General features: G+C 52.0%; 10 protein-coding genes across 10 annotated transcripts; 6 read left to right on the forward strand and 4 right to left on the reverse strand.

Moving 5' to 3' along the window:
- Positions 1-987: 987 nt before the first annotated feature.
- On the forward strand, positions 988-1963 carry RTM1-0 (Protein RTM1; the record flags this gene model as incomplete). The annotated part of the gene is made up of 3 exons (XM_032032773.1): positions 988-1159; positions 1220-1468; positions 1521-1963. The coding sequence occupies 3 exons, from the start codon at positions 988-990 to the stop codon at positions 1961-1963; spliced, it is 864 nt and encodes a 287-aa protein (XP_031887981.1).
- Positions 1964-4108: 2145 nt separating this feature from the next.
- Positions 4109-4441, forward strand: CGGC5_v011381 (uncharacterized protein; the record flags this gene model as incomplete). Its single annotated transcript, XM_032032772.1, has 2 exons — positions 4109-4240; positions 4307-4441. 2 exons carry the CDS (start codon positions 4109-4111, stop codon positions 4439-4441), a joined length of 267 nt encoding a protein of 88 aa, XP_031887982.1.
- A 680-nt stretch (positions 4442-5121) lies between these two features.
- CGGC5_v011382 (uncharacterized protein) lies at positions 5122-7270 on the forward strand (the record flags this gene model as incomplete). Its single annotated transcript, XM_032032769.1, has 4 exons — positions 5122-6015; positions 6063-6120; positions 6181-6388; positions 6439-7270. The coding sequence occupies 4 exons, from the start codon at positions 5122-5124 to the stop codon at positions 7268-7270; spliced, it is 1992 nt and encodes a 663-aa protein (XP_031887853.1).
- Positions 7271-7452: 182 nt separating this feature from the next.
- On the reverse strand, positions 7453-8655 carry est-0 (Esterase; the record flags this gene model as incomplete). Its single annotated transcript, XM_032032768.1, has 2 exons — positions 7453-8546; positions 8595-8655. 2 exons carry the CDS (start codon positions 8653-8655, stop codon positions 7453-7455), a joined length of 1155 nt encoding a protein of 384 aa, XP_031887854.1.
- A 518-nt stretch (positions 8656-9173) lies between these two features.
- On the reverse strand, positions 9174-10297 carry CGGC5_v011384 (uncharacterized protein; the record flags this gene model as incomplete). Its single annotated transcript, XM_032032767.1, has 2 exons — positions 9174-10022; positions 10256-10297. 2 exons carry the CDS (start codon positions 10295-10297, stop codon positions 9174-9176), a joined length of 891 nt encoding a protein of 296 aa, XP_031887845.1.
- A 617-nt stretch (positions 10298-10914) lies between these two features.
- CGGC5_v011385 (Isoflavone reductase-like protein P3) lies at positions 10915-11826 on the forward strand (the record flags this gene model as incomplete). Its single annotated transcript, XM_032032766.1, has 1 exon — positions 10915-11826. One exon carries the CDS (start codon positions 10915-10917, stop codon positions 11824-11826), a length of 912 nt encoding a protein of 303 aa, XP_031887846.1.
- A 560-nt stretch (positions 11827-12386) lies between these two features.
- Positions 12387-13594, forward strand: ddh-0 (D-2-hydroxyacid dehydrogenase; the record flags this gene model as incomplete). The annotated part of the gene is made up of 4 exons (XM_032032765.1): positions 12387-12694; positions 12757-12809; positions 12861-12948; positions 13000-13594. The coding sequence occupies 4 exons, from the start codon at positions 12387-12389 to the stop codon at positions 13592-13594; spliced, it is 1044 nt and encodes a 347-aa protein (XP_031887847.1).
- Positions 13595-14473: 879 nt separating this feature from the next.
- On the reverse strand, positions 14474-15960 carry FUB8-2 (Oxidase FUB9; the record flags this gene model as incomplete). The annotated part of the gene is made up of 8 exons (XM_032032764.1): positions 14474-14549; positions 14599-14675; positions 14737-14990; positions 15045-15119; positions 15168-15335; positions 15393-15730; positions 15784-15817; positions 15867-15960. The coding sequence occupies 8 exons, from the start codon at positions 15958-15960 to the stop codon at positions 14474-14476; spliced, it is 1116 nt and encodes a 371-aa protein (XP_031887848.1).
- A 994-nt stretch (positions 15961-16954) lies between these two features.
- qa-y-0 (Quinate permease) lies at positions 16955-18745 on the forward strand (the record flags this gene model as incomplete). Its single annotated transcript, XM_032032763.1, has 5 exons — positions 16955-17057; positions 17110-18082; positions 18134-18274; positions 18329-18393; positions 18450-18745. The coding sequence occupies 5 exons, from the start codon at positions 16955-16957 to the stop codon at positions 18743-18745; spliced, it is 1578 nt and encodes a 525-aa protein (XP_031887849.1).
- Positions 18746-21506: 2761 nt separating this feature from the next.
- CGGC5_v011389 (uncharacterized protein) lies at positions 21507-23350 on the reverse strand (the record flags this gene model as incomplete). The annotated part of the gene is made up of 4 exons (XM_032032762.1): positions 21507-22072; positions 22285-22302; positions 22352-23013; positions 23067-23350. The coding sequence occupies 4 exons, from the start codon at positions 23348-23350 to the stop codon at positions 21507-21509; spliced, it is 1530 nt and encodes a 509-aa protein (XP_031887850.1).
- Between the last annotated feature and the right edge of the window lie 1424 nt (positions 23351-24774).

Here is a 24774-nt window from a genome sequence, read left to right on the forward strand (position 1 = left end):
GGCAGGGTAGCGGAGGTCACAGACGTAAAGTGGTTCATCAACCCGAGGTCCGCCGTCCAGCTAGACCACCGCTCGCATGCGGCTTCGGCGGCGGACTCAGCCGCCAAGGAGCATGGCGTTGTCAAAGAGGCTCCGGATGCGCCGCTGGACACCAGGGTTGGCGAGAATTTCCGACTTTCCAGGTCCGAACCCGAATGGCCTTGTGTCGTCGGCAAGGCCCCATCAAAGGGGAATGGGGCCAGGCTGCAGGAGATTTGTTGTCTAACGCAGGCGCCACATGGTTTCCTCTCATCGCACTGGAGCAGCATTAGCTCCCGAACCCTTGAACTTGAGTGGTTCACAGTTCGTTTGACGTACCTTAACTTTCCTTTGCTTGCAAGTGGAGCAACCGTTTCGCGACTTCTTGTGTCCGAGTCTTGCCATGTCGAGGAATCTAGCCGAGAAAGGTGAGCGAGAACGCAGATCCAAAGAAGATGATTGAGGTTCAATTTTGAGAGAGGTCCGCAAAAAGTAGGCTTGTGAATCCGAATCCGACCGGCCGTTCTTATATCAGATAGAGTTGCGGAGTTTAGTTGAGATGAGCGGACTTTGCCAGCCATTCGAAAGTCATCCCGCTTAGATAAAGGCGTAGGTAATCTGGAGCTACCGGGAGGAACAGGGGTACCCCAGAAGGACGCCCGCATAAGAATTCAACCATATTTTGGGCGGGATGTAAACACCAAGACATCAATATCGCCAAAGGCACGAGCATAGCCTCAGTCTAGATACGAAGGATCCGCGGATGAAAAGTATTTACAGATTTTGTATACGAAATGAAATCTCCGGGTTACTACTGTTTGAGTAATGTTGAAAGAAATAAGAATCTCGAGGCATCACCTTTCCTTCGGCGTCAACTAGACTATCGCAACTCCAACTCGTCAACAGGAGGTTATAATACCATATTATTTGTATTTGAAAATCTCTTTTCCGTAATCTCTACTTAAAGCCATGGCTTCATCAACGCCGACTCCTGGAGAATTCGTCTTCTACCACTATGATCCGTCTCTTCCAGCAGCATGCGTATTCGTCGCTCTATTCGGCATCTCGTTTGCCCTGCATGTTTTTCAGATGTTCAAGTTCCGGGCCTGGTACTTTGTGTCATTTCTGATCGGCTGCTGCTGTGAATCTGTTCTGCCCTCCTTTGTCTTTTGACTTTGCTGACATCTGGTGCCTTTCCTAGTTGAGATTGTAGGCTACATAGGTCGAGCGCTATCTGCAGCTGAGACCCCGAATTGGACCACGACATCATACACCATTCAGAGCCTGACGCTTCTTCTCGGGCCCGCACTCCTCGCTGCATCCATCTACATGGTTTTGGGCCGTCTGATCCGGTTTCTGGAAGCCGAACATCTGGCTTTAATTCGCACGAAGTGGCTGACAAAGATCTTTGTCCTGGGCGATGTCATCTCATTCGTCACCCAAGGCGCAGGTTCGCTTCCTACACATTTTGAAGTGCGTTTGATCTTAACTGACTTTTACAGGTGGCGCAATACTTTCCCGCGCCAAGTCGCTGAGTGATGTTGATCTCGGCGAGAACATCATCATCGCCGGCCTCGCTGTACAGATTGCCTTTTTCGGGGTCTTCATCATCGTCATATGCCTCTTCCATTACCGAATCAACAGATCGCCCACATGCCCCTACAACTCGGTCATACTAAGATGGAGACCCTTTATCTGGATCTTGTACGGAGCAAGCATCTTGATTATGGTTCGATCTGTGTTCAGAGTGGCCGAGTATGTCACAGGCAGCAACGGACCGCTGATGGCAAGCGAAGTCTACATCTATGTTTTCGACGCGGCCCTCATGTTCATGGTCGCTGCCATGTTCAACCTCTTCCACCCTGGGAAAATCATCCGGATGGACCATAAGTTGACGGCGATCTCTGAAAGTAGCATGAGAGTTGGTCTGCAAATCTTGCCCTAGTAAGGGATGACTCGTCGTTGGTCTGGAGACTGATAACTAAAGTAGCAATCAACAGCGCTGCTAGGCGAGTTGTTGATGAGAGGTGTGTGGAGATTTCTCCTCTGTACCAGACTACTATTTGAGTCAGTTTCAAGGAAAGAAACATGGCACCGAATGAGAGGCTTGAGCTAGGGAGTCCTGCCCGTATGTATTCAGCTTTCGTAGGCAATGTGAGATCTAGAATATGCCCTGAAATGAGTTGTTAGTATTTATTACATGTCCATGGTATAAGGCTTTGACGTATTGTTATTGCAAAAACAACCCATGAAAAAAAATCAAGTATTACCTGGCAATCGGAAAAATCTTGACAAGAGACGATCTTACAAGATTGAAGTTGAAACGCTCGATTTTCAGAACAATCAAGGGGCACATTGTGCGACGTCCAAGCTTGTCTTGCTCTTTCGAAGCGGGATCAAGGACTTAAGTCGGTCTTGCGTGTTCGAGCCTCGCACACAATTGGCGATATATAGACAAGAAAGGGGTATGGCATCCTTGTGTTTTGAAGCCAGGGACACCCTTCAGTTCCTAGATAGCTTCCTGGTTATGTTTGCTTTTGCAACGCACTCGGACATAAGACACAACTTTTAGGAATGGTCATATTGGTCTTCTCAACATACAATCCGTTCCTATGGGCAGATCATTTAGTTGAATGGCTTCGGCAAAGTCGGCTCGGAGCAACCTGGAGAGAGTCACGCATATGGCCTAGCCTACTCATAGCACACAAAAGTGTGGAAAAAAGGTCAGAACAGAAGTAGCAAATCCAAAGATACTAAGAAAGACTGGTACTTGGATTCATGTATGCGATCGCAAGCGGTCACCGATGAAGTTGGTACGACAACCCTTCGACAGGACAGCAACCCTCGGAGTTTTGTTGAGGAAATCTTGGCCCTCGTCGGGGGGTTCGCAGCAGGGGAAACGCTCGGAGTCTTATGTGAGATGAACTGTCAATATCCGAAGCCAATCATAGTTTTCATGAACGAAATTGATCTTCGATTATCCTGGAAATGTTTCATTGAGAGACTGCTTTGGTATACAAGTTCTACCCGGAAACATGTTGATATGTAACCCCCCAATTTCTGGTTACATCTTTTACACGAGACCTTTGAAGACGTTGCATTCAATCTACATAACAGTGTGATTTGCGAGACTTTTCAAGCTCACCATGAAGCTTGATTGGAGGACTTAATCAAAGAAGCCTTGAGAACGAATGAGTGGTATGCTCAGCCATGAGTCAGTTAGAACTCCAGAGACTGCGTTGAGATTCCTCTTTTGCCCTGTAACTGCTGCGCTGCAAGTTTCTGGAACACGCGCTAATCTCTCTGAGGACACCAAAACCAACTTCCCCAGAGAATACAGTTGTCTCTTATGAGACCTGCGCCACTTGTAATAAGGGAGCCCGCCGGCCGGCCGCACGTTTGAAGGCCGGGCAGCGCGTGACCCCACACGGACTTTACGCCGTTTTCCGCTGCCCGTTGACCGCAAGGCACGAATGGCAGTATGTCCACCAGCGGTGAGCAGGTTCGGACAATTATCAGATCTCAACTCTTTACTTGAAACCAGGGTAGTTACTGTTGGTAATAGATCATGGGGTAGGATGCCGGAGTTCAGCCTTGGTGTTACGCGTTCTAGAATGCTTCAAACTCTATTTCCGCTGAAACCGCCAGTACGGCGGTAGGTATGCACCGTTTGCAAGAGTTGCAGGAGCCCTACCGGACACACCGGACGCAAATATTTCAGATGGCGAGTAATGAATGTATCGGATGAGTTCCACTTCGGCATGGTGCTCCCACGTTCGGTCACTTATGCCGAGCCAAAATAGGTTGCATCAGATGAACCGGCGCCGGTCCACAGCCCCTGGTCCTTGAATCCGATACCGAGCGTGTGGAATGCTGGTACGTAGAGCAAGTTTACGTGGAACATAGCTTCGCAGAGGATAAACGAAAGCAAATAATATATAAAGCGCAGACATTTCAGTAATCCGAAATATGTTGCTGCCCATCTTCATTACGATAGCTCAACTCACTACAAGCAACTGACCCAATTCTTTCTTTTTAATTCTCCGAAGAAACATTTTGCAACAGAGATACCCCCACTCCAGAAATCAAAATGTTGTTCAAGTCAGCCATCGCCGTCGCCACTCTCTTGCAGTTCGCGCTCCCCGCATCAGCAGCATTCATTTTCTGCGCGGGAGCTCCCGCCGATGGTAGCTGCCCAGCTGATAAGGGAACTAAGTCTAAGGTTGGTTAATCGATAGATCTCTCCGTGCGAAACCCCTCAGGCCTGTGCTAACTCGTATATTCATAGTGCCAGGATGTTTGCGGCAACTGCCAGCCCAGGTGCTTCGGAGGCGGTGTGAAAGATCTGGGCGCAACATGCTGCACTCAGTCTGATGGAACCATCAACATCTTCTGCTTCAGAACAGGAAAGAACACCTGCTAGTGTAAGGTACGATGAAAGGCGGTAAATGGTTATGAGATAAAAGAGCAAATGAATCACGCCGTAAGCAGCGCTTGCGGCTTTTCTTCAGCGCAGTTTTGATAGCTCACATGCATTCATGTTTGAAGCCTGCTATTCAATAGTGACCAAAACCCACCTTGCGAATTAACCTGGCCAGGCCGACATTTGGGGAGCATATCCCAAGGGATATGAATAGTATTGCAACTTCGCATGTATATCTGCAATAGTAGGTGGCTTCACACACGTATTGAGAAAAGCCGGGATTCGAGCCCTCAGTTGGGGAAAGCGGGGTGCACAAGCAAAGACGGGGAAATCGGCACGATGCAGAAGACCACTACCCCAGGTTAGTTAAGTCCATCGCCAGGGTTTGGTTCATCATTTCCTTTTCTGGCCTGAACTGAGGCCTTCTGGCTGCTTCCCCGCGACTTGCTCCGCCGAAGCCATGATCGCCGCGGGCTGCTGCTCGCTTGCAAATAGCACGACAACCGACAACCCACGGACTAATCACTCGCGATGTTGCATCAACAAACCAGCAGTGCTTCTATGCAGTCATATAATATGAAGTTCACCCTTACTATGCAGGTTACCCGTCGTCGCATCTAGATCACCAGAAGACGGGGGGATCTCAAACGCCCCAGGCCCCTCTCAAATCTTCTACCAAGATGCTTTTGTCTCATGGGACATGGCAATTCTTTGCCGTCATCGCCTTCTTTGCGCCTGGCTCATCAGCAGAATGCTGGAGAACGACTACCTGCGATGGACCAGACTCGGCAGCATTCCCGGGAGATTGGGACAAGTACAATTATGCCCCCAGCTCTCGCAATGTAAAGCCCAAGTTCATTCTTTCCCTTCCTTCCGGCGAAAAGATATCAGATTTCAATTCCTCAGTTGTGCTTTCACCGGACGGTGAAGCATTAGTGTTCGACTTTGGCATTGAAGTCGGCGGCATAGTCACTGTTGACTACGAGCTCTCTGGTTATAGTAACGCTACTCTGGGACTCGCCTTCACGGAGGCCAAGGACTACATCGGTCAAAAATCAGACAACTCCAACGGCGGAACTGGCCAGGACGGTGCCCTTACATACAACATCACATCCGAAGGTCCTGGGACCTACGTCATGCCCGACGCCAAATTGCGCGGCGGCTTTCGATACCTCACGGTATTTCTCACAAATATTCAGTCGAACGCAGCGTTGGAGATCCGTAACATAACTCTTGAGATCAGCTTTCAGCCAACCTGGTCGGATCTTCGGGCATACCAGGGGTATTTTCACTCCAGTGAGGAGCTTCTGAACAAAATTTGGTACAGCGGCGCGTACACACTGCAGACAAATTCTGTCCCCGGTAAGACTGGACGTGTCGGCACAAGTACCTTGAAGTCCGGGTGGCAGAATGACGCATATATCGGCCCAGGAAACACTGTCCTTCTCGATGGAGCAAAGAGGGATCGCTGGGTTTGGATTGGAGACATGGGTACAGCAGTGCCAAGTGCGTTTGTGAGCACTGGCGATATGGAGAGTACCAAGAACGCATTGCAGGCAATCTATGACAATCAAGTCAGTACTTTTCGCCTCGTTCAAAGCCATTATCTGACTTTGGACAGGGATCAGATGGTACGTTACCAAAAGCTGGACCTCCTTATCCCTCAAAGGACAGCGATAGTAAGTCAGCCGTATCTGAGTGCAAACATTAAGAGCGGAGAGTTAACGAAACATTGCCAGCTTATCATCTATGGGCGCTCGTTGGCACATACAACTACTTCTTGTATACCGGAGACGAAGAGTTCATGGTTTCCATTTGGGCCAAGTATCTGAAAGCTATTGCCAACAGCAGGGCAAAGGTCAACTCCAGAGGTATCATGGCTGTTATCGGAGAGAAGGACTGGGGACGTTGGACATACTCGAATGAGCGAAGCTCGGCAAGTATGCTGTGAGTAAGCCCCTCGTTCGGGAAAGTACTGGCCATGCTAATGGACTTAGCTTGTACCGTGCACTCAAGACTGGTGCCGACATCGCGTCGTGGGCACCCGAGCTCACCAATGCGTCCACTTACAAACAAGAATGGCTGGATGCTGCAGCTACGCTTCAGCGTTCCGTCATGGCAAACCTGTGGGATAGTGGCAAAGGTGCTTTCAAGGAAAGCCCCAACGACACATCACTATACCCTCAAGATGCTAACAGCATGGCTGTGGCCTTTGGCGTGGTGTCAGCTAACAGCACCGAGGCACAGCAAATATCGGACTATCTCGAGTCGAATTGGACGCCTATTGGGCCTCGCTGCCCCGAGCTCGCAAACAACATCTCTCCATTCATCTCTAGCATTGAGCTTTCAACTCATTTCCGCGCCGGGCGAGCTGACCGAGCTCTGAATCTGATCAGGGATGCATGGGGGTGGTACCTGAACCATCCCAACGGCACTCAATCCACCGTCCCGGAGGGATATCTAGTGAACGGTACATGGGGCTATCGGGGAGATCGAGGTTATAGGAATGATCCTACGTACATGTCTCACGCCCATGGATGGAGCAGTGGACCAACCTCAACCATGACTGAGTATCTCGTCGGCTTGAGAGTCATCAAGCCTGGGGGCAGCGAATGGCAGTTGAAGCCCGTGCTGAGCGAGATTTCCGAGGCAGAGGCTGGATTTACTACTAGCTTGGGGAAGTTTTCCGCGAAGTTCACGGCGGGCGACAATGGTACAGCAGTCGTAGAATGGAGCACGCCGGCGAACACGAAGGGTAATTTGGTGTTACCAGGGAAAGAGTTGCTTAGGGTCAAAGGTGGAGCGGGTTCTACTACCATCAGTATTTGAGCTAGAATACTTTTCGACGCATAATACGCCGCTCATGCGTTCATAGCCAAGAAGCTGATGGCGCTGAGTGGGCGTTGTTGACTGCCCACCCAGCTGAACAAGAGTATCTGTCCTGTTCATATATGAACCTATCTCTGCCATCATCGAAAAGAATTCTTGACTAAAGATCAAACCAGAACCGATCAGGCTTCCCTAGTCGTTACTAAGACACTCCTCCACCAGGTTTTCATGGCTTCCGTGCACTCCCCACCGTCTTTGAAATTGCCTTCCATGACGAGAAAGTCGTGAGCATACTTCGGCTGCAGGTCCAACTGCACAGGCAGCCCAGGATTACCACGGCGCACCTTATCCACGAACTCAACGTCCTGGTCTAGGAAGACTTCTTGCTCGCCGGCGGTGACATACAAACTTTTGACAACCTTGCTGAGCCCACCATCCCAGATGTCATGCTTGTGCAGTGAAAAGACGCGGCTTCTGGGGTTCGTAGGGTTTTCTGACGGCCCAGTCTCTTCCAGGATATCTCCCGCAGCTTTTTGAATAGGCCACGACGATAGCAAATCGACATTGGAGTTTTCAGCGAAGGAACGATCTTTTGTGCGGTCGCTTAGCCATGGAGACACAAGGCATGCGCCACCTAAAGGCTCGGCGAGCTGAACCTGCGCAACCATAGGGTGGGGTTGAACCAGATGCCCTAAGACCTGTGCCACCAGGTTCCCACCCGCCGAGTCCCCAGCGATAGCAATATCGCCGGGCTGGAATCCGGACTTGATGAGATGGGAGAGGGCGCTCGCAGCTTGGGTGAGCTGACTGGGATACTTCACTTCAGGGCAAAGTGTGTACTCGAGCACGGCTACGGCAGTTTCGACGCCTTCTTCAATGCCGGCGGTAACGTAGGCTCGCCAGCTCCAATCCAGATGCCCATCTAGCAAAGGGATGACGTAGCCACCACCATGGAGAAAAAGGACAACCTTTTTAGCCCTGCGTTTGTCTCCTACCCAAAGCATAAAAGACTTGCCATCCTCGAGGGTCTCGACATCGTGGCTCAGTCTGTCAAGGACGACACGATCGTTGATGTTCTTGGCTTTTTGTATCTTGCGGCGTACCCAGCCGTCATACGTCTTTCTGGTTGCAGGTGTGACGAACTGGATTTGACGGGCGCGGAGACTGTACATATAGGTTTTCGCGAAAGCGGCAAGAACATAAAACCGCAGGGGTAGCCCTCTGAACCAAGCGACGGAGACAACAGTCACTAGGTTCACAAGCAGCTGCAGGGGAACTAACGAGCACGGTTAGTAATGTCTCACATTGGAGCCGCTGAACCTACAGATGAAGATCAGGCGCAAGGCCAGGCGCAGCTTTTCCTGTAGAGAAAATTCTGGATTCATGATTGCAATGGCTGAACTTCTCTCGAGTGACAAAAGAGAAACTTTCGAGCAAAATTTAAGAAGACGCATTGTGAGGGGGGCTGGGTGGATTGATTTATCAGCCACCAATGAAACATGCAGCTATTTCCAGCCGAGGCTCCCCACTTCAGCTGTTCAGATGAACCGCCGCCGACATGTCACAGCTTGGCATATGTAGCCAACCGTAGACTCAAAATAGTCGAGCAGAAGATGATTGCTCAAAAGAATGCGCCAAGCACCTTACGTAAATCGAGCAGAAATCATGAAAAAGCAACTTTGGCGCATCCACACAGCTTCCGAAGTTCCGAGGCATAAATGTTCAACCGGTAGTAGTGTTGGGTGTGGTTTCATTTACGACGGACGAAATAAGTAGACTGAAGCGGCCGGCATAACTGATGAAGCATAATTGTATAACACTAACCTGGTCATTCGCTATCGATCACTGCACTATGTGCACACCTCATTGAGTCGTGCGTAACATTTCCAATGTATCAATGACTTTAGTCCTTTAAGCCGAGAGCCGACCAAGTCCTCTGACAGCTCTGCTCCAGGAGGAAGCGGTTCCACCTATGCGGGTAGCGACGAATCATGGCTTCCTCAAGCTTCTCAGAATTTCCAGCCTTCTCCAGCTCTTCTTCGAATGCCAGTATATAAGCCCTTGTGGCCTCAATCAGATATGATCCATCGATCTGGGAGGCTCGTTTGTGGCCAGGCACGACAATATGAGGATCCAAGACTGCAATTTGGTCTAAAGACTGAAGCCACGTCTGTCTCTTCTCGGGAGTATTGGCTTCGCCAAGGAACTGATAACAATCCCCGTACACAATGTCTCCGCACACGACGAGTTTCAGGTCGGGAACGTGAAGAAATGACGAAGCATCTGTATCCGAGTGTGATACGTCGATGCCTTGGAGTAGATGACCGTCGATATGAAACTTTCCGTCGGCAGGCAAAGCGTTGGGAATATGCTGGTCGCCAGCGATCTGCCCCTCGGGAAAGAGCTTGTCCCAGAACGCCAGACTGCCAGGCCATTGCTTCCGGATGCCATCAACAACGGAGGCAGTGGCAACGCATTTTGCCTCTGGGAAATGACGGAGAAGAACGGGGTTGCCGAGAAAGTGGTCTCCGTGTAGATGCGTGGTGTAGATATACAGCAGCTTCTTTTCAGGGGCTGTTTTCTTGATCCAGGTAGCGAGGCCTTCGGAAAGCTCAATGGTGGCCGGCGTGTCTACCAAAACTGCTAATGTTGGCCCTTGGATGAGGGTGCAGGATATCGGCAAGAACCATCTTTTAGACGGATCTGGGTGGCCGGTGGCTATGGGCGCAGCCGGTGCAACATACACGTCGACCTGAAGATTGCTGACTATGACTGAGTACGTGAGGAATTAAGAGGAAGTTGCTCAAGGCTTGAAAGACGATACTGCGACCACCTCAATGTTCCTCGGCGGCTTCTTATATGTAGGTTTCTCGTTGAGTACTACCAGTAATGGCAAGGATATCTCGGTAATCATCAAATCCAGCAAGACAACTTGAAAGCAGTCATCTCCAGCTACGGAATACGAGTACGAGACGGCGGACATACCTCTCGTCCTGGGTCCGAGAGAGGATTGCTAATCAGAACCATGATCAGGACGGAGATCGTGCCATAGATCAATACACTTTGCCAAGCCGTGCTCTATCCCATCGGCAGCAACTAATTTGACAAGATCAAGATCACATATTGGCCAGTGGGCCGGTTTGCAGTGTCGTAGTTATCGCCGATGTGGGGTTGATGCGAATAATTGGTCCACTAAGAGCAAGCCAAATTGATTACTGAACAGAACCGCGGTCGTCAACTCCCGGTGCGCGGTCAGTCTGACAGGGATTAGTAAGGTGTTGCAGGTCAGGAATGGATGTTGTAGATGGTCAAAATTTCTTGAAAAAGCCTACTGAGGCTTTTACAAGTTGGTATCATCACTATCTAAAGCATGGTATTTGTAAGCCGTTGGACAAGTTGAGGACGAGAACTCTGCCTATGGCGCCATCACCGCCATCAGCTTCAATCAATTTGACTCCTGGTGACTTGCTGACGTGCAAAGTAAACTTCATGTGGATCAGTCGAGCTGGAAAGTCTCGAGGCCGAGTTCAGAGATATAAATTGGGCCAGAAGGGTCGTGTTTAGATCAATCTTAAAACCGAGAGCACCATCATCCTATTCCCCAAATCTTTTAACTGTGTACCTTTGCTCTAACCTACGTCAACATGAACTCGACTTCTATTCAAAAAGTGCTCGTCATTGGCGCAAGCGGTAATGTTGCAACTTCCGCCATCAAGGCACTCTTGGAGGACGGGTTCCAGGTCAATGGACTTACTCGAGAAACTTCGGTAGCATCGCTGCCGGAGGGCGTTACACATGTGAAGAGTGACTTTTCTGAGGCCTCGCTGTCGAATTTTTTCAAGGGCCAAGACGCAGTTGTCAGCACCCTGTCAAGCATCTCCCCAGCCGGTGCTCTGGCCTCTCAGAACTCCCTCATAGATGCGGCCATAGTTGCAGGAGTCAAGGTCTTCATCCCCTCGGAGTATGGGGTCGACACATCTGATCCATCGGCCCCGGAGATCATTCCTTTTCTTACCGACAAGACTGCCACTCTCGACTATCTCAAAAAGAACCAGGACAAGATTTCATGGACTGCCATCGTCTCCGGGGCCATGTTCGATTGGGGCCTTGCGATCCCTGGTTTCGGGGGCTGGGACGTGGCAGCTCGAACTGTCACAATTTACGACGGCGGAGACATTCCCTTCGACGCCACCAACCTCGACCAAGTTGGCAGAGCCATCTCCAAGTCCTTGAAGAATCCGGAGCTCACCAAGAACCAACATGTCTATGTCAATAGCTTCACCATCACCCAGAATCAGGTTCTCCGAGCCTTGGAGAAAGTCACCGGAGAGAAGTTTGATATTTCTCATGGTTCTGTTGAAGAACTTTGGCAAACCGGTGCTGCTCAAGTCCGAGACGGGCAGCCGCTAGGTGCTCTGGGCCTGATTGCAGGTGCTGTGTATGGGAAAGGGGGGCTGGCGCAATACTCCGCCAAAAGGGGCATTTGGAATCAGAAACTGGGATTGCCAGAGGAGGATCTTGAAGAGTTCTTGAAGCGCTATGTTACAGGCAAATAGTGACACTCAGCTAGTGCCATCGCCAACGATGGCATACAGTACCTCATAGTCAAGAGATGCACTATACAGATCCAGATTCAAGCAAGCAAGCCATATCAATCTAATAGATGGACTCGAAGTGGCAAGTGATAATACCGCAGTTAGAATTCCAATGCCATTCAGTGGCAATGCCCGTTGAAGCCGCTGTCGCAGTGACGATTAGGTACCCAGCTCCAGAGCCGAGTCAAAGATTGGCCTCCTGAAGTGCGGGGGTTCCCCACCGACAATCAGCGGAAATAGAAGGGGACTATGAGCCACGGCACGGGACGTCCGTCAGTGGAGAGGGTACTTGGTAACTAACTGGAAGTCACTGGGACTCTAGATAGTGCTGGCGCATCAAGGCAAAATGGTGCAAGGGCCGAGTCAACTGTGCCTTCAACCCGTGTAAGCCAAGCCAGTGTCAGAACTAACTCTGTTGACAAGTCGCATAAATAAGCCTCAATTCCAGACGAGAATGGAAATAAGCCGTCGTTTCTTGCTGCATTTTCTTGTCTATCTCTGGAAGAATTAAAGCATTCAAAATGAGCTCCAAAGACTTCCTCCTTATCCTGATGCCCTGGACACCGGACCCGGCCTGGGTTGCCAGTCTCGGAATGCCGGTTGAGTCCCGCAAGATCGGTATGTACCAAACAGAACTACCGAGCGACATCAGCCCGGAGACATGGGCCAAGGTGACTATCCTTTTCACGTGGAAGTCATTCCCAACCAAAGAGATGGTGCCGAATTTGAAGTACTGCCAGCTTCTCAGCGCTGGGTGCAACCAGATCCTGGGACTGCCGCTCTTTGAAGAGACAGCCATCGACTTTTGCACGTCAAATGGAACGCACCCGTAAGCAACCGACGCACAGCCACGACGCTGTTTCTACTTGCACCGTAGCTTACATGAAACAGACCTCAGATTGCGGAATGGGTCTTCTCGACTTTCCTGGCTTTCCAACATCACAGTAGGCCTACTAAGAAGCTATTCATGCCGACAGCTGCTAATTCGTTCCAAGTTCCGGAATACCTTGACAACCAAAAAGAGTCTAAATTGATCGACCCTCCGTCGGATGAAGACACCGAGGATTCGGTGGGTCTGCGAGTGTATGCCAAACCCCGATACCACCACCCAGAGTTTCAACTAACAGGACCTAGAGGAATCCTCGGCTACGGCTGCGTCGGTCGCCAAGTCGCCCATGTAGCCAAAGCTTTCGGGATGAGCGTCCACGCTTACACCCTGCATCCACGCCTCACGCCCGAGTCCCGCAAAGACGACTCCTTCACGGAGCCAGGCCTGGGAGACCCTAATGGCGAGTATCCATCAAAGTGGTTCTATGGCAAAGATCAGCTAGACGATTTTCTCGCCTCGGATCTTGATCTGCTGGTCATCACGCTGCCCTTGACGGACCAGACCAAGGGGATGATCTCTCGCGAGCAGTTCCAATTGTTGAGCAAGAAGAAGACTTACGTTTCTAATGCCGGAAGAGGCGCCGTGATCAACACCGAAGATCTTGTTCATGCGCTTGATGAGGGTCTCATCAGAGGCGCAGCGCTGGATGTCACTGATCCGGAGCCGCTTCCTGCTGAGCATAAGTTGTGGACGTACAAGAATGTCATCATCACACCTCACTGTGCTGGGAACTCGAATCATTACTATGAGAGAGTGCGAAAGATACTCGTCTACAACCTGGAGAGACGCGCCAAGGGCCAGAAGCTTGTCAACATTGTGAGCCGGTCAGAGAGATACTAGATTAGAAGATTGTGGCGTCGGTGGTGAATACATGGTATTTGTCTACTAAATTTTGAGAGTGATATCAACGAAGTAATATTTGGTTGTTACGTGGTGATTCATTCTTCACAGCAAGCTTTCTATCATTCGAGAGTTCGCAACGGGGAGCTTTCTGGTAGGGTTGGGATCATACATGATGGGGTGGCAGACTTTAGTGAAGAGTTTTGCTATCCGGGCGGATAGTATATGCGACAGTAGGGACGATCGACAACGATAGTAATAGGGATAGAGATAGAAATAAGGATAGCGACGATAGTAGTAAAAGTAAATTACGATAAATTAAACACTAGATCTAATATACTTTAGGGAGTTAATCATAATTATCTGCCTAGTTAGCTAGAAGTATCCGCCCGGATAGCACGACTTTTAGTGAATTCACGAAAACTGAGGTGTGAAACTGAATGCTTCAACCTTGTCCCTACGCTCACATCACGATGCTCATAGATTATGTCATCCCAGCCAGCTTTCAAGGTTGGCCATCAGGGATAACTCTGAGTAATTTGTGAACTCTTCAGCCAACAAGCTTCTTCAACTTATGAATACCGTTCTTTTGTCGCACTTCCTCTATCGCGACTCCTCCTATCGCCGTCTCTAGCTTTGCCTACACTATTCCTAACTGCTCAGACAGCACGACTTTCTGCGTTTCTTGTGAGCATTCAACGACCACATAAAGCGAATTAAATCATCGAGAGTGGAAGATGCTATTTTTGAACTACATATGGACCGTTCAAGTGAATGCAGCTCTATGAATAGCATACATGTTATTCGAGGTTTCAGCGAAAAGCTGCCACGCGAAATGCTCGACTCGCAACCTCGCTCTTGTGAGTGAATTCCTCCAGCTCACAACTTTGCCAAGACTCCATTGGCTTGAAGGAGTGATAGATGTCCTTTGTTGATGTCTTTGACAGTTTTGCATCTGAAACTGGTCAGTGTTGCTTCTCATCAACTTCGTCTAGGTCACCTACCCAGCAAGACACATGGCTAGTCTCAACTCATCATGAAGCAGATTGACAGCCAACTGCACACCTTCAGATCCGTTGTACTAATCCCGGAGAAATCAGCTTCTTTGAGAACAGCCATGGTGGCGTCTGGGTCGCACTTACTGCCAGCCCCCAGATGGGAACTCGTCCTGCGAAGCAAAAGTCCGCGCCAAGGGCAAGAGCCTTGAAGATGTCAGTGCCTCGTCGGATCCCACCGTCGACTGCAATTTTGATCTTCCCCTTTGCGATAGGGGCACATTCTCGCAGGGCATCGAGCGTAGCTGGAACGCCATCAAGTTGTCGGCCGCCATGGTTCGAAATGAGCACGCCGTCAATACCATGCTCGATGGCCAGTGCAACATCGTCCGCGGTGTAAACTGTTAAACTCGGTCAGACAGCTTCTTTGCGACCTTAACCAGTGGCTGTGTTACCTCCTTTGAGCCATACATCCAGCTTGGTGTTCTCCCGTATCCAGCTCAAGGCCTGCTCCCAATTCATGCCGTCCTCTAGTGGTCATCAGCATCTCCATAGAATGTGGGTACCAGCATTATTACCATATGTCAAGTCAAGACCTTGATCGACGAGGTTTCTCATGTCCATGCCTGGGGCAATGTTGGGATACCCCATCCCTTCGGGCAGACCAAAGGCATTTCTGTACTCGTTCAAGCGACGACCAAGCATCGGCGCGTCCACCGTCATCATGACGGCCTTGTATCCTGCCTCTGTCCACAGGCCGAGTCAGCAAGCATCATCGCAGCTATTTCACCCATTTGACTTACGCTCCGCCCGCTGGAGGATCTGCCTAGTGATGTCTCGATTCTTCAAGATACTAAATTGCATGATGTAGGGGTTCCCCTGGCCTTGCGCGATGACATCTTCGAGAGAACAAGTGGCATATGCAGAGAGTGCCATCGGGATGCCAGCCGCAGCGGCAGCTCGGGACGTGGCTACCTCGCCCTCCGGATGCGCCAACTTGTGAGTTGCTGCAGGCGAGAACCCAAAAGGCAGCGCCACCTTCACGCCGAAGATGGTGGTAGATGTGTCAATGTTGGACACATCTCTGAGGACCCGAGGCCTAATCTTGTAGCGGTTATAGGCGTCCTCATTGTCCTGGACTCTGTATCCTCGTGTCAGCTAATGATAAAAGACTCATCCGACTGCAAAACTCACGTAATCATGTCCATAGCACCTTCATTGAAGAATTCTGTTCCAGGGATGAGTCTCAGTCTCAACGTTTGCCTTAGGGCTCTAACCTTTGTAAGCCCGAGGAAGCTTCTTGGAGGCTTCTTCCTTCAGGTCTTTGATACTAAAGACCTTCTCATCGAGAGTCTTTCCGCGATTGGCCATGTTGGAGATCGTGTTCAAATTCAACCCAGGAGTAGTGAAATAAGGTAATGTGCGTATACAAGACTTGGGACCTTTACGAGCGTAAACCGGCCATCGCGATTAATGATGCAATACTGCTGCGCATATAAAAGCCATTTCGAACGCGGAAGCGGACTGGCTTGACTTGTTCCGCGTCCCCGGCCGAGTTGGTTCCTTGGGCGGTGGGGGGGCGGAGCGGCGGTTGAGCCGAGTCATATCTGACTCGGCCCGCAGCTCAACCCCGCGATCCTCCCCCGACCACTGCAATCGCAGCCAACTTCGGTTCGTGTGAAGAATTTCCTAACTGAGTTTTTTTGAGAAGGAGTGGTACAGTACCTGTTACTGCGGGACAATAACCCCGTTGACTTCTCCTCAGACGGGCTGCAGCCCTGTGGGGGACCGGGGTGGACGGGAGCCATGTGTATTGGATGCTAGCGCAGGAGGAGCTCCAACATATGGCCTATCTCTCGCGACCATCATACTTCTCTAGAATTCACCGTACTGTTCGTCGGTGCACCCCTTATCGGATGACAGTTGACAAGGGTGGTGACAATCACGCACACAATGCACCCTCTTCTCGCACATCAAGCCAGGAAGCCTGTTAGTTGGTTGAAACATGAGCCCTTTTGGGTAATAGAACGCGCAGCCTTTCAACGACTCCTGTATACTCGATAAGCAATGGCCTTGGTTGATTTGACTCGGCTCAACATTGACCTCACAGCTGTGTCGGAACGTCGAGTATCGCAGGAGTCGCGATGTCACTCGTCGGAGAAGGCATGGTGTTGACATGTATCACAGAGAGATAGGGGAGAGGGAGAGGGAGATATGTAGCTTTCGGGCAATATTTAAGATGCAAACAGGTCCAATGGATACAAAGAGTCTAGTCCTTGAAATCATGAAAGACGAACCTTCATGAGGTGCATCTCTCAGCTGCTGTGACTTCCAGGCAACACCCAAACATTGACCAAGTTTCGCCATGACGCACTCCACAACTTTACGAGGCTCTGTAAAGAGCTTCTTCCACAATTATCGAGTCTACCTGCTAGCAACAGTGTCTTACATGGGCTCCCTCCTCTTCGGTTCGGCCCCATCACCCCAAACATCCCATACACCCCATCCTAACTCTCCCAGGCTACGACGTCGGCGTGATGGGCGGCCTCCTCCCCTTCGAAAGTTTCAAACGCGACTTCAGCCTCCCGTCCGGCTCATCAGGCTTCGCCGACGAGAAAGTCGCCGAAGTCTCCTCCAACGTCGTCTCGCTCCTGACAGCCGGCTGCTTCTTCGGCGCCCTCTCTGCTGCCCTCGCCAACGAGCGGTACGGACGGCGCTACTCCCTCATGGCGTACTCCGTCGTCTTCCTCCTCGGCGCCTCGCTCCAGGTGGGCTCCCCGAAGAGTCTGCAGTACGTCTACGCGGGCAGGGTCATCGCCGGCCTGGGCATCGGGGGCATGAGCTCCATCACGCCCGTCTTCGTCGCTGAAACCGCCCCGCCTGAGGTCCGCGGCCGTATCACCGGGTTGTTCCAGGAGTTTTTGGTGCTGGGGAGTAGTATTGCGTACTGGCTTAACTACGGCGTGGAGAGGAACATGCCGTCTACAACAACACAGTGGAGGATCCCCTTGGGCGTGCAGCTGATTCCCGCAGGCCTGCTGCTTATCGGATTGATCCCGTTGAAGGAGTCCCCGCGATGGCTGGCTAAGCACGGCCGGAACGAGGAGGCGTTGGCTTCTCTAGCTTACTTGCGTAATCAGCCGATCAATGACCCCAGCGTTGTCAGCGAGTTCAACGAGATCACCGTGTCATGTGGCGCCGACGCCGAGGCAGCGCGCCAGTCGACTTGGAAGGAGTGCCTCAAGCCGGGCGTGCGGAACAGATTCCTGCTCATCTTCGCACTCATGGTGTGGCAGCAACTCACCGGCACGAACTCCATCGGCTACTACGCCCCTCAGATCTTCCAAACTGTTGGTGTCTCGAGCGCCGATGCGTCGTTGTTCGCGACGGGTATTTACGGCATCGTCAAGCTCATCTTCACTGCTGTTTCTCTTCTCTTCGTCATTGACAAGATTGGCAGGCGTTGGGCCCATACACTCGGTGGGTTATGGATGTAAGTTGCGTACTCCCAGGATAGCTAGGTCATCGTACTGACGTGCTCCAGGTCCGCCATGATGTTCATCCTCGCCGCCGTACTAGCCACTCATCCCCCTGAGGGTGGTAAGGCGGTGTCCTCGGCATCAATCGCCATGTGCGTCCTGATCTATCTATATGTGATCGCCTACACAGGCTCCTGGGGTCCAGGGTGAGTTGCCTCCATGAGCTAGGAGGTGCGAGTTGCGGCGACTGACAAATACAGGCCATGGATCTATGCAGGAGAGATCTTTCCGACACATCTCAGATCATACGGGGTCGCATTTGCCGGTAGGCTTCCCACAAAGACACAATCATAAACCGCAGCTAAGCTAACAGATTATCAGCCGCCACTCAGTGGCTATTCAACTTCATAGTCACCCGCGTCACACCGCAGATCATCTACGGAATCGGCTGGAAGACGTTCATCATCTTCGCCGTCTTCTGCCTTGCCATGAGTATCTTCACGTTCTTCTTCATGAAGGAGACGAAGGGGATGAGTCTTGAGCAGGTCGATGTCCTGTTTGGGGCAGCCGAGCAGCGAGGTGGTCACCTCGAAGCCGGTGAGGAGGAGGTAGTGCACGGTGTGGAGATAGAGGAGCAAGTGAAAGGCAAATCGCAACCCAAGAGCGAAGATGATTGAGGGGGCAACTGTCTACGATAGAAACACGCCACTTCTGAATCTGGTGATTGTTGTCGTTGGCAAACACGTGAAGATGGAGGGGGTTCGGGTCATGAGGTAATGGATGGCTGATCGAGTGAATGTAAGTTTAGTTCATAAGGATTAGTTCACAGTACCGCAAAGAGGGCACCTCAGGACATCTGGAGAGTGGAAATAGAGATCTTTCATCCGAATCCTAAGCCCCATCAGGAGCATCGTCTTTGGCCCCCTCTCGTCTTTAGAAGCGCAACTTGCGCTTTCGACCCCGAACTTTCGGGTTTGAACAATACTAAAAGGCGCACTCCGAGCCATTGGCAGTAGCCTATTTGAGGGGCCTTGTTACCAGATTGAACAAGATCTGAGCAACCCGGCTCCCAGAGGATGGGATATCGGCGCGATAGGCTCCTGAAGGATGGCGTGCCAACGAGGTATTGCTGTCATGTCGAACATTTGGAAGACGTCTTGTGTCCGTGTTGATAAAAGATATTCAAAGTGTTCCGGAGGCTTCAGCTGCAAAGTGCTTCGTCAGTCAGCGATCTCGCCAGCCGATCTCCAAGTGCGCCAAGATCCGCCGGACCTCCAACCACGGCGCGCTGTTGTCAGCCTGTGGACGGCGAAACTTGCACGTCGAAACTGAGAGAAATCCCAATCATTCAAACAAAACCAACACGGCCCATCAAGCGTCATGTCCACCGCCGCAGGATCAAACAACTCGGCACAGCGCCATAGCAGCATCCAAACATCTCCATCAGACAAGACTTCCAACATGCTACATCACAGGCGCAGTCGCGTTTGCGTCAGACCCATCGACGCAGACTCGCTTCGTCATCTTCAACACCTCGCCAGCTTCAACCCTCCAGGCCTCATCTTGGCAAACCCGCCAAGACCGCTCTCGAGAATGCAGCCCCAAACCATCGCCGACCGAACACCTATCTCAGCCCTCCAAGACTTCCGTTCATCGCCAAGCCGACCGGAGACTTTCCCGTCGACGCAACTCAAAACATACGCCGCCGAAAAGGAAAACACTGGTTTTCCCGACTCTGGAGCGCGCGCTTCGGCGAGCGGCGAAGCAGCGCCCGAGGAAGAAGAACGGATGACGATGCGGAAATGTAACCGGAGAAGAGTCCCTAAACTCAAAATTCGTTTGCGCGTCGGGTTCCCACGATAACGGCCGGAAATGCCCTCACTCTAAGGTTTTCCCACCATGGAACTTGAGGAGGGAAAGCCCACTCACACCATCGCGACGCAGCCCAAAATAAAACTCTGAAATACAGATGCAGAAGTGGCCGAATAGCGAGGGTTCTCTTATCGTGCACTTGCCACATGCGAAGAAGGCATAGCATAACAATCGTCGCATGGCAAGCGAAGCAAGAAGAGACAGACGCAGAAAGAGAGAGTCATGAAAATAAACCTTTCCACATCAAAACACCTCCCACTTTCCACCCATCCAGCGGCGCGACCCAAGAAAGATGAGATAAGGCCATATTTAAACATCAATCAATCTGAAGAAAAGGGGAATGGGGACCCAAGGACGCTAAGCATGCCCTCTAAAGAAAATTCTCCTAATTAAATCTAGACCCCCGGCACAGCGTGACATCACACCCAAACAGCAAACCACCTAAACCCCCCTGTCAACAGCTGCCCCCTAAGCCCCAACGTCACAGACCACCGCTTCTCCGTCCCAACTCCGGACCACAGAAAAATCACATGAAACGCCGTCTCGACAACGCACAAACCACCTCGTGTTTCGGACCAAGGTCCGCGACCTCCCCCCCTCGTCCCCCGACACCTGCCAAGACCTAGATTGCTGGCACGGATTTCTTCAATTGCGCGGGATGGCAGGCTGACATAATCGGAGTGCATGAATGTGCCAGCCAGAAAAGAGAGGGAGACGAGACGAGAGGGCGATGATCAGACGCCGCAGCTTGGACTGGGGCATCCCACACCATCACCACACTTTCTGTCGTTGCTTTCGGTATACCTCCTGCCACCCCAAGATTCGCTGGCCTGAAGGTGAGTGTTCAACCCAAGTGAGATTAAGGTTGTCAGGCTGTTGGCGGAAGCTAGCCCACCACCCACTCGGAGTTTGTCACGTCGAAGTTAGTAGCAATGAAATCACACGAGCTGCGCATCTGAAGAGAACATGACCGAAGAAAAAAGTGAACAAAAGATTATGTGCACTCTACTGGAATTGTGTCTTCCATTTCTTTCCAAGCCATGCTGCGTATCCTGTCAACGGAAAAGAAAACAACTCCCTCTAAATGTACAGAAAGGTTTCGATCATGAAAACGGTTTGGGTGGTCGTCGAGGAGGAGGTAGGAGGAGGGGGGGACATTAGAACAATAATACGGGGAGGTGTGTTGAGGGTTGCTCTGCCAATGTTGTGTGTGGTATCGGGGGGTAAACGGTTTTTCATGATCCAGGAGTAAACAACAAAAATAAAGAAAAACCACCAACACGGTGCCCACGACCCATTGGCAACCAAGATTCGTCTAGTAATAAAACCATCATTGTGTGTAGACCCATTCGTCGTCGAAAAAAGTTGGACGACTCTCACAAAGAGAAAAAACAAAAGAACACCAGAACATTTTTGTCGTAAACCCATCATCGGGGGGTAATAGTAATTGTCGGTAGGGTAGCCCCGTTGGGTGAGCGGTGCCGTCAAATATTCCAATCCTCGGGGTCATCGTCGTCGTCGTTCGTCGCAGAAGAAATGGGGGAAAACACTCAAGAGGGGATTCGATTACGAGAGCTCCTGGATGCAGGCCTGGACCTGGGCATCGCATTCGGATGTGGAAGCCCCGTTACCCTGTCCACCGTTGATAGCATTGAAGCAGGAATTCCGTTGAATGTCGCAGGCACGCTGCACGGCGTTGGCCTTGGAGATGAAAGAGTTGCCGTTGACGGAGAAGGGTCGGCTGCTATCGCCCGAGTCCGTGACCGCCGGGGCCGCGAGCCCGAGGATTGCGTTCGACGTTGCGCCTCCCTTGCCACCAGCGGATCCGGAAGAGTTACCGTTGGCGTTGTTGTTGGAGTTGCCGGAGGCGCCTCCGGTCTGGGTCGGCACCGCTGCCGACGAGGCTACCGAAGAAGTTGCCGACGAGGCGGGTTTACTGGCGGCGTCCCCGTCCTGAGCGGACGTGTTAGCATCTGCGGAACCTTGTGCATTCTGTCCGGACTGGGTTTGTGAAGTGGCCGCACCAGGGTTACCGAATCCAGGGAATTGGCCTTGCCCGAACGGGTTTCCACCGTTCTGGCCGCCAGGGAAGCCTCCTCCATTCTGAGCACCAGGGAATCCTCCAGGAAAGGCTTGGGTATGGGTATTAGCGCGAGGGCGAGGGAGAGAGGGGGGAGAGAAGGGGGAAAAGAAAATGAAAATGCCTTGGGTTCAGTGTGCGAAATGCAAAGGGGGGTTCTAAGGTGTTATGCGTTGTTGGCATTACCTCCTTGACCGGCGCCTCGTTGTCCCGCACCAGCAGCGCGGTTGCCGCCTTGAGCCCTCTTTCCGGCGTTCTGCTTACCTCCGCGGTTGCCGCCGTCTGTCCCAGTGGTTAGCTTCAGAATCATGAAGTCTGAGGGGTTACTCACTCTGGCCGTTGTTGGCGTTCTGGCCGTTGTTGCCTCCAGCGTTGGCGTTGTTGTTGTTGTTGTTGTTGTTGCCACCGTTGTTGCCGCCGTTGTTACCGCCGTTGTTGCCGCCGTTTCCGCCAACGGTGAACTTGTTGCAGTCGTCCTGGGCACCACGCTGAGCGACGGGCATCAGAACAGGCTGGTGGTTGGAGGCGGAAGACATAGTGCAGACGCGGTAGTTTCCGGCGGGGAGACCACCAGTGACGGTGGCCTTCAGGTTGCCGTTGCCGTCACCGGCATCGTTGATACCCTTGAAGAACACGAACTTGGACGCATCCAGAGGCTGGTTGGGAGTGAGGGAGTTGCCCATGTCCTGGATGGTGACGTGAACGTGACCGACAATCTGGCCCTGGCCGTTGACGTTCTGAGGAGCGGAGTAGTAGGTGGCCTGGGCATCAGTGAAGGAACCGGCAGCCAGGTTGTTGACCTTGAGTTGAACGTCAAAGTCCTGGTTGGCCGCAATGTTGCCGTTGTGAGGGGGGTTCTGCAGGACGGTGGAAACCATCTTGGTGTTGGAGGGAATCTTGCCCATGACGATACCGTTGCAAGATCCAGCGGTGATCTGCTTGCCATCGGTGAGAGTGGAGCCGGAGCAGAAGTTGATGAAGTTGGCGTTGTCACTGGCCAGAGTGGTTAGTACTTTCCCGGGCTTTGATGGGCTCCGTATACTCACGTAGCGGACTGGGCCTGCTGGGCAGCGGGCGTTCCGGCAGACTGAGAACCCTTCTGGACGGCGTTGGTCTGCAAGCAGAGCTGGCCGTTGTTGGCGTTGTTGTTGCCTCCGTTGTTGTTGTTGTTCTGGCCGTTGTTGCCCTGGTTTCCACCACGGTTTCCACCACGCTGCTGACGCTTAGCCAAGGCGGCGCTCAGAGGAGAGTCGATGTCCATGAAGGTGACGCCGGCCTCGGCGACGACGGCCATGCCCGCAAGGGCTGCGACGAGGTTCTTGATCTGCATCTTGATCTCGGGTACAAAAGTTGTCGAATCGAGGGAGTTCGAAGGGTGCTGTCGACCGAGTCGCTCTCAATAAAATACTATAGTTGTCGTTCGAAGGGGTGGTTCCAGACCGAGGAGCGAACAGAGTAGAGTACGAAAGGAACGGTCACAGACACCGGATACGCAGCTGAAATTGAAATGAATGAATGAATGTGAAGACACACTCCCAGCGTGAGGCAACAGGAAGAATGGAAAATAAAGGTTGGAGGGTCGAAAGGAATGATCGAAGCTGAGTGACTGCGGATTAAGAAGGGGAGGGCGGGAACAAAATAGTCTGAAATGCCAAGATATGGAGTCTTATATGCGCAGGGCTGTGGTTGCAGGCTGCTGCCGGTATGGACAGGGGACCGGGGGGTCGTGGGGACGGAGACAGGCACCCATGGCTTGCTTGGGAGGAGGAATCGTCTCCACGAGTCCAAAACGCGGCGCAGGGGAGGTTTGGGAGGAGAGGGCAGCGGGCGAGGAGAGGAGACTAGGGCTCACTGACAGGAGGAGGAGCGGTAGCAGCAGCAGCAGCAGCAGCAGGAGGAGGAGGCAGAGGGAGCAACAGAGTGTGCGCCTCAAACGAAGGACTGGGGGGTGAACACATGGATGCTGCTTAGCATCCGATCCCCGTGCAGACCCATGGGCTGCGGTATGCGAACCCGCAGCGGATGACGAGCAAGGGGCGTGGGAGACGGTTTTGGGGGCTCTGGATAGCAGACTGCTGTACCCAGCAAGACGAGAACGAGGGCGGCAGAGTGGAAGAACGGCAGCGGGATGGAGTCGAAAGCGAGGCAGAGACGGAGAGGCAGAGACTAGCACGGGGGTGGCATCTGTCTGATGAGATGCGATGCGACAGCTAGCTGACAGGGGAGGACGCCTCCGGGGAGAACTAAGAACTAGAGGATTCGGGATCGAGGCGACGAGGGAAGAGAGAGATCTGAGCTTCGCCTGTGGCAGGGGTTGATGGGAGTGGCATGGGATGGGAACGGCGACAAAGTTGTTAGTAAGACAGCGGTTGTGTGTAGAAAGTGTGTAGAAAGTAGGCCCGTTGGTAGGACAAGCTACGTCGGAGCAGGGGTGACCGCTGCCAATGACGGTGGCCGTCCAGGACGGACAGTTCCCGACTCAACAGGATGGCAGGTAACGGGACAGGAACTTGAGTCGAACCTGACGGGCAGGGCAAGTTCAGGCCGTTCCGTATAGTTTGGGGGAGAAGATGGGTTGGCAGCAGCCTGGCGGCCTGGTGAGTAGCAGCGAAGTGGGAATTGGTGTTGGAGAGAGACGGCACAGAGGTGGAAATGGAAAAGTCGTCATGTCTGATGCGGCTCCTTTCGTCGCAGAATGGGGTCATGGAGGCTCCACATGGCCCCGGCGCGGCTTAGCGAGCCAATAAGGAGGTG

Source organism: Colletotrichum fructicola, assembly GCF_000319635.2.
Source record: "Colletotrichum fructicola Nara gc5 chromosome Unknown KSG_Nara_v1_contig06, whole genome shotgun sequence".
NCBI classification, from domain to species: domain Eukaryota; kingdom Fungi; phylum Ascomycota; class Sordariomycetes; order Glomerellales; family Glomerellaceae; genus Colletotrichum; species Colletotrichum fructicola.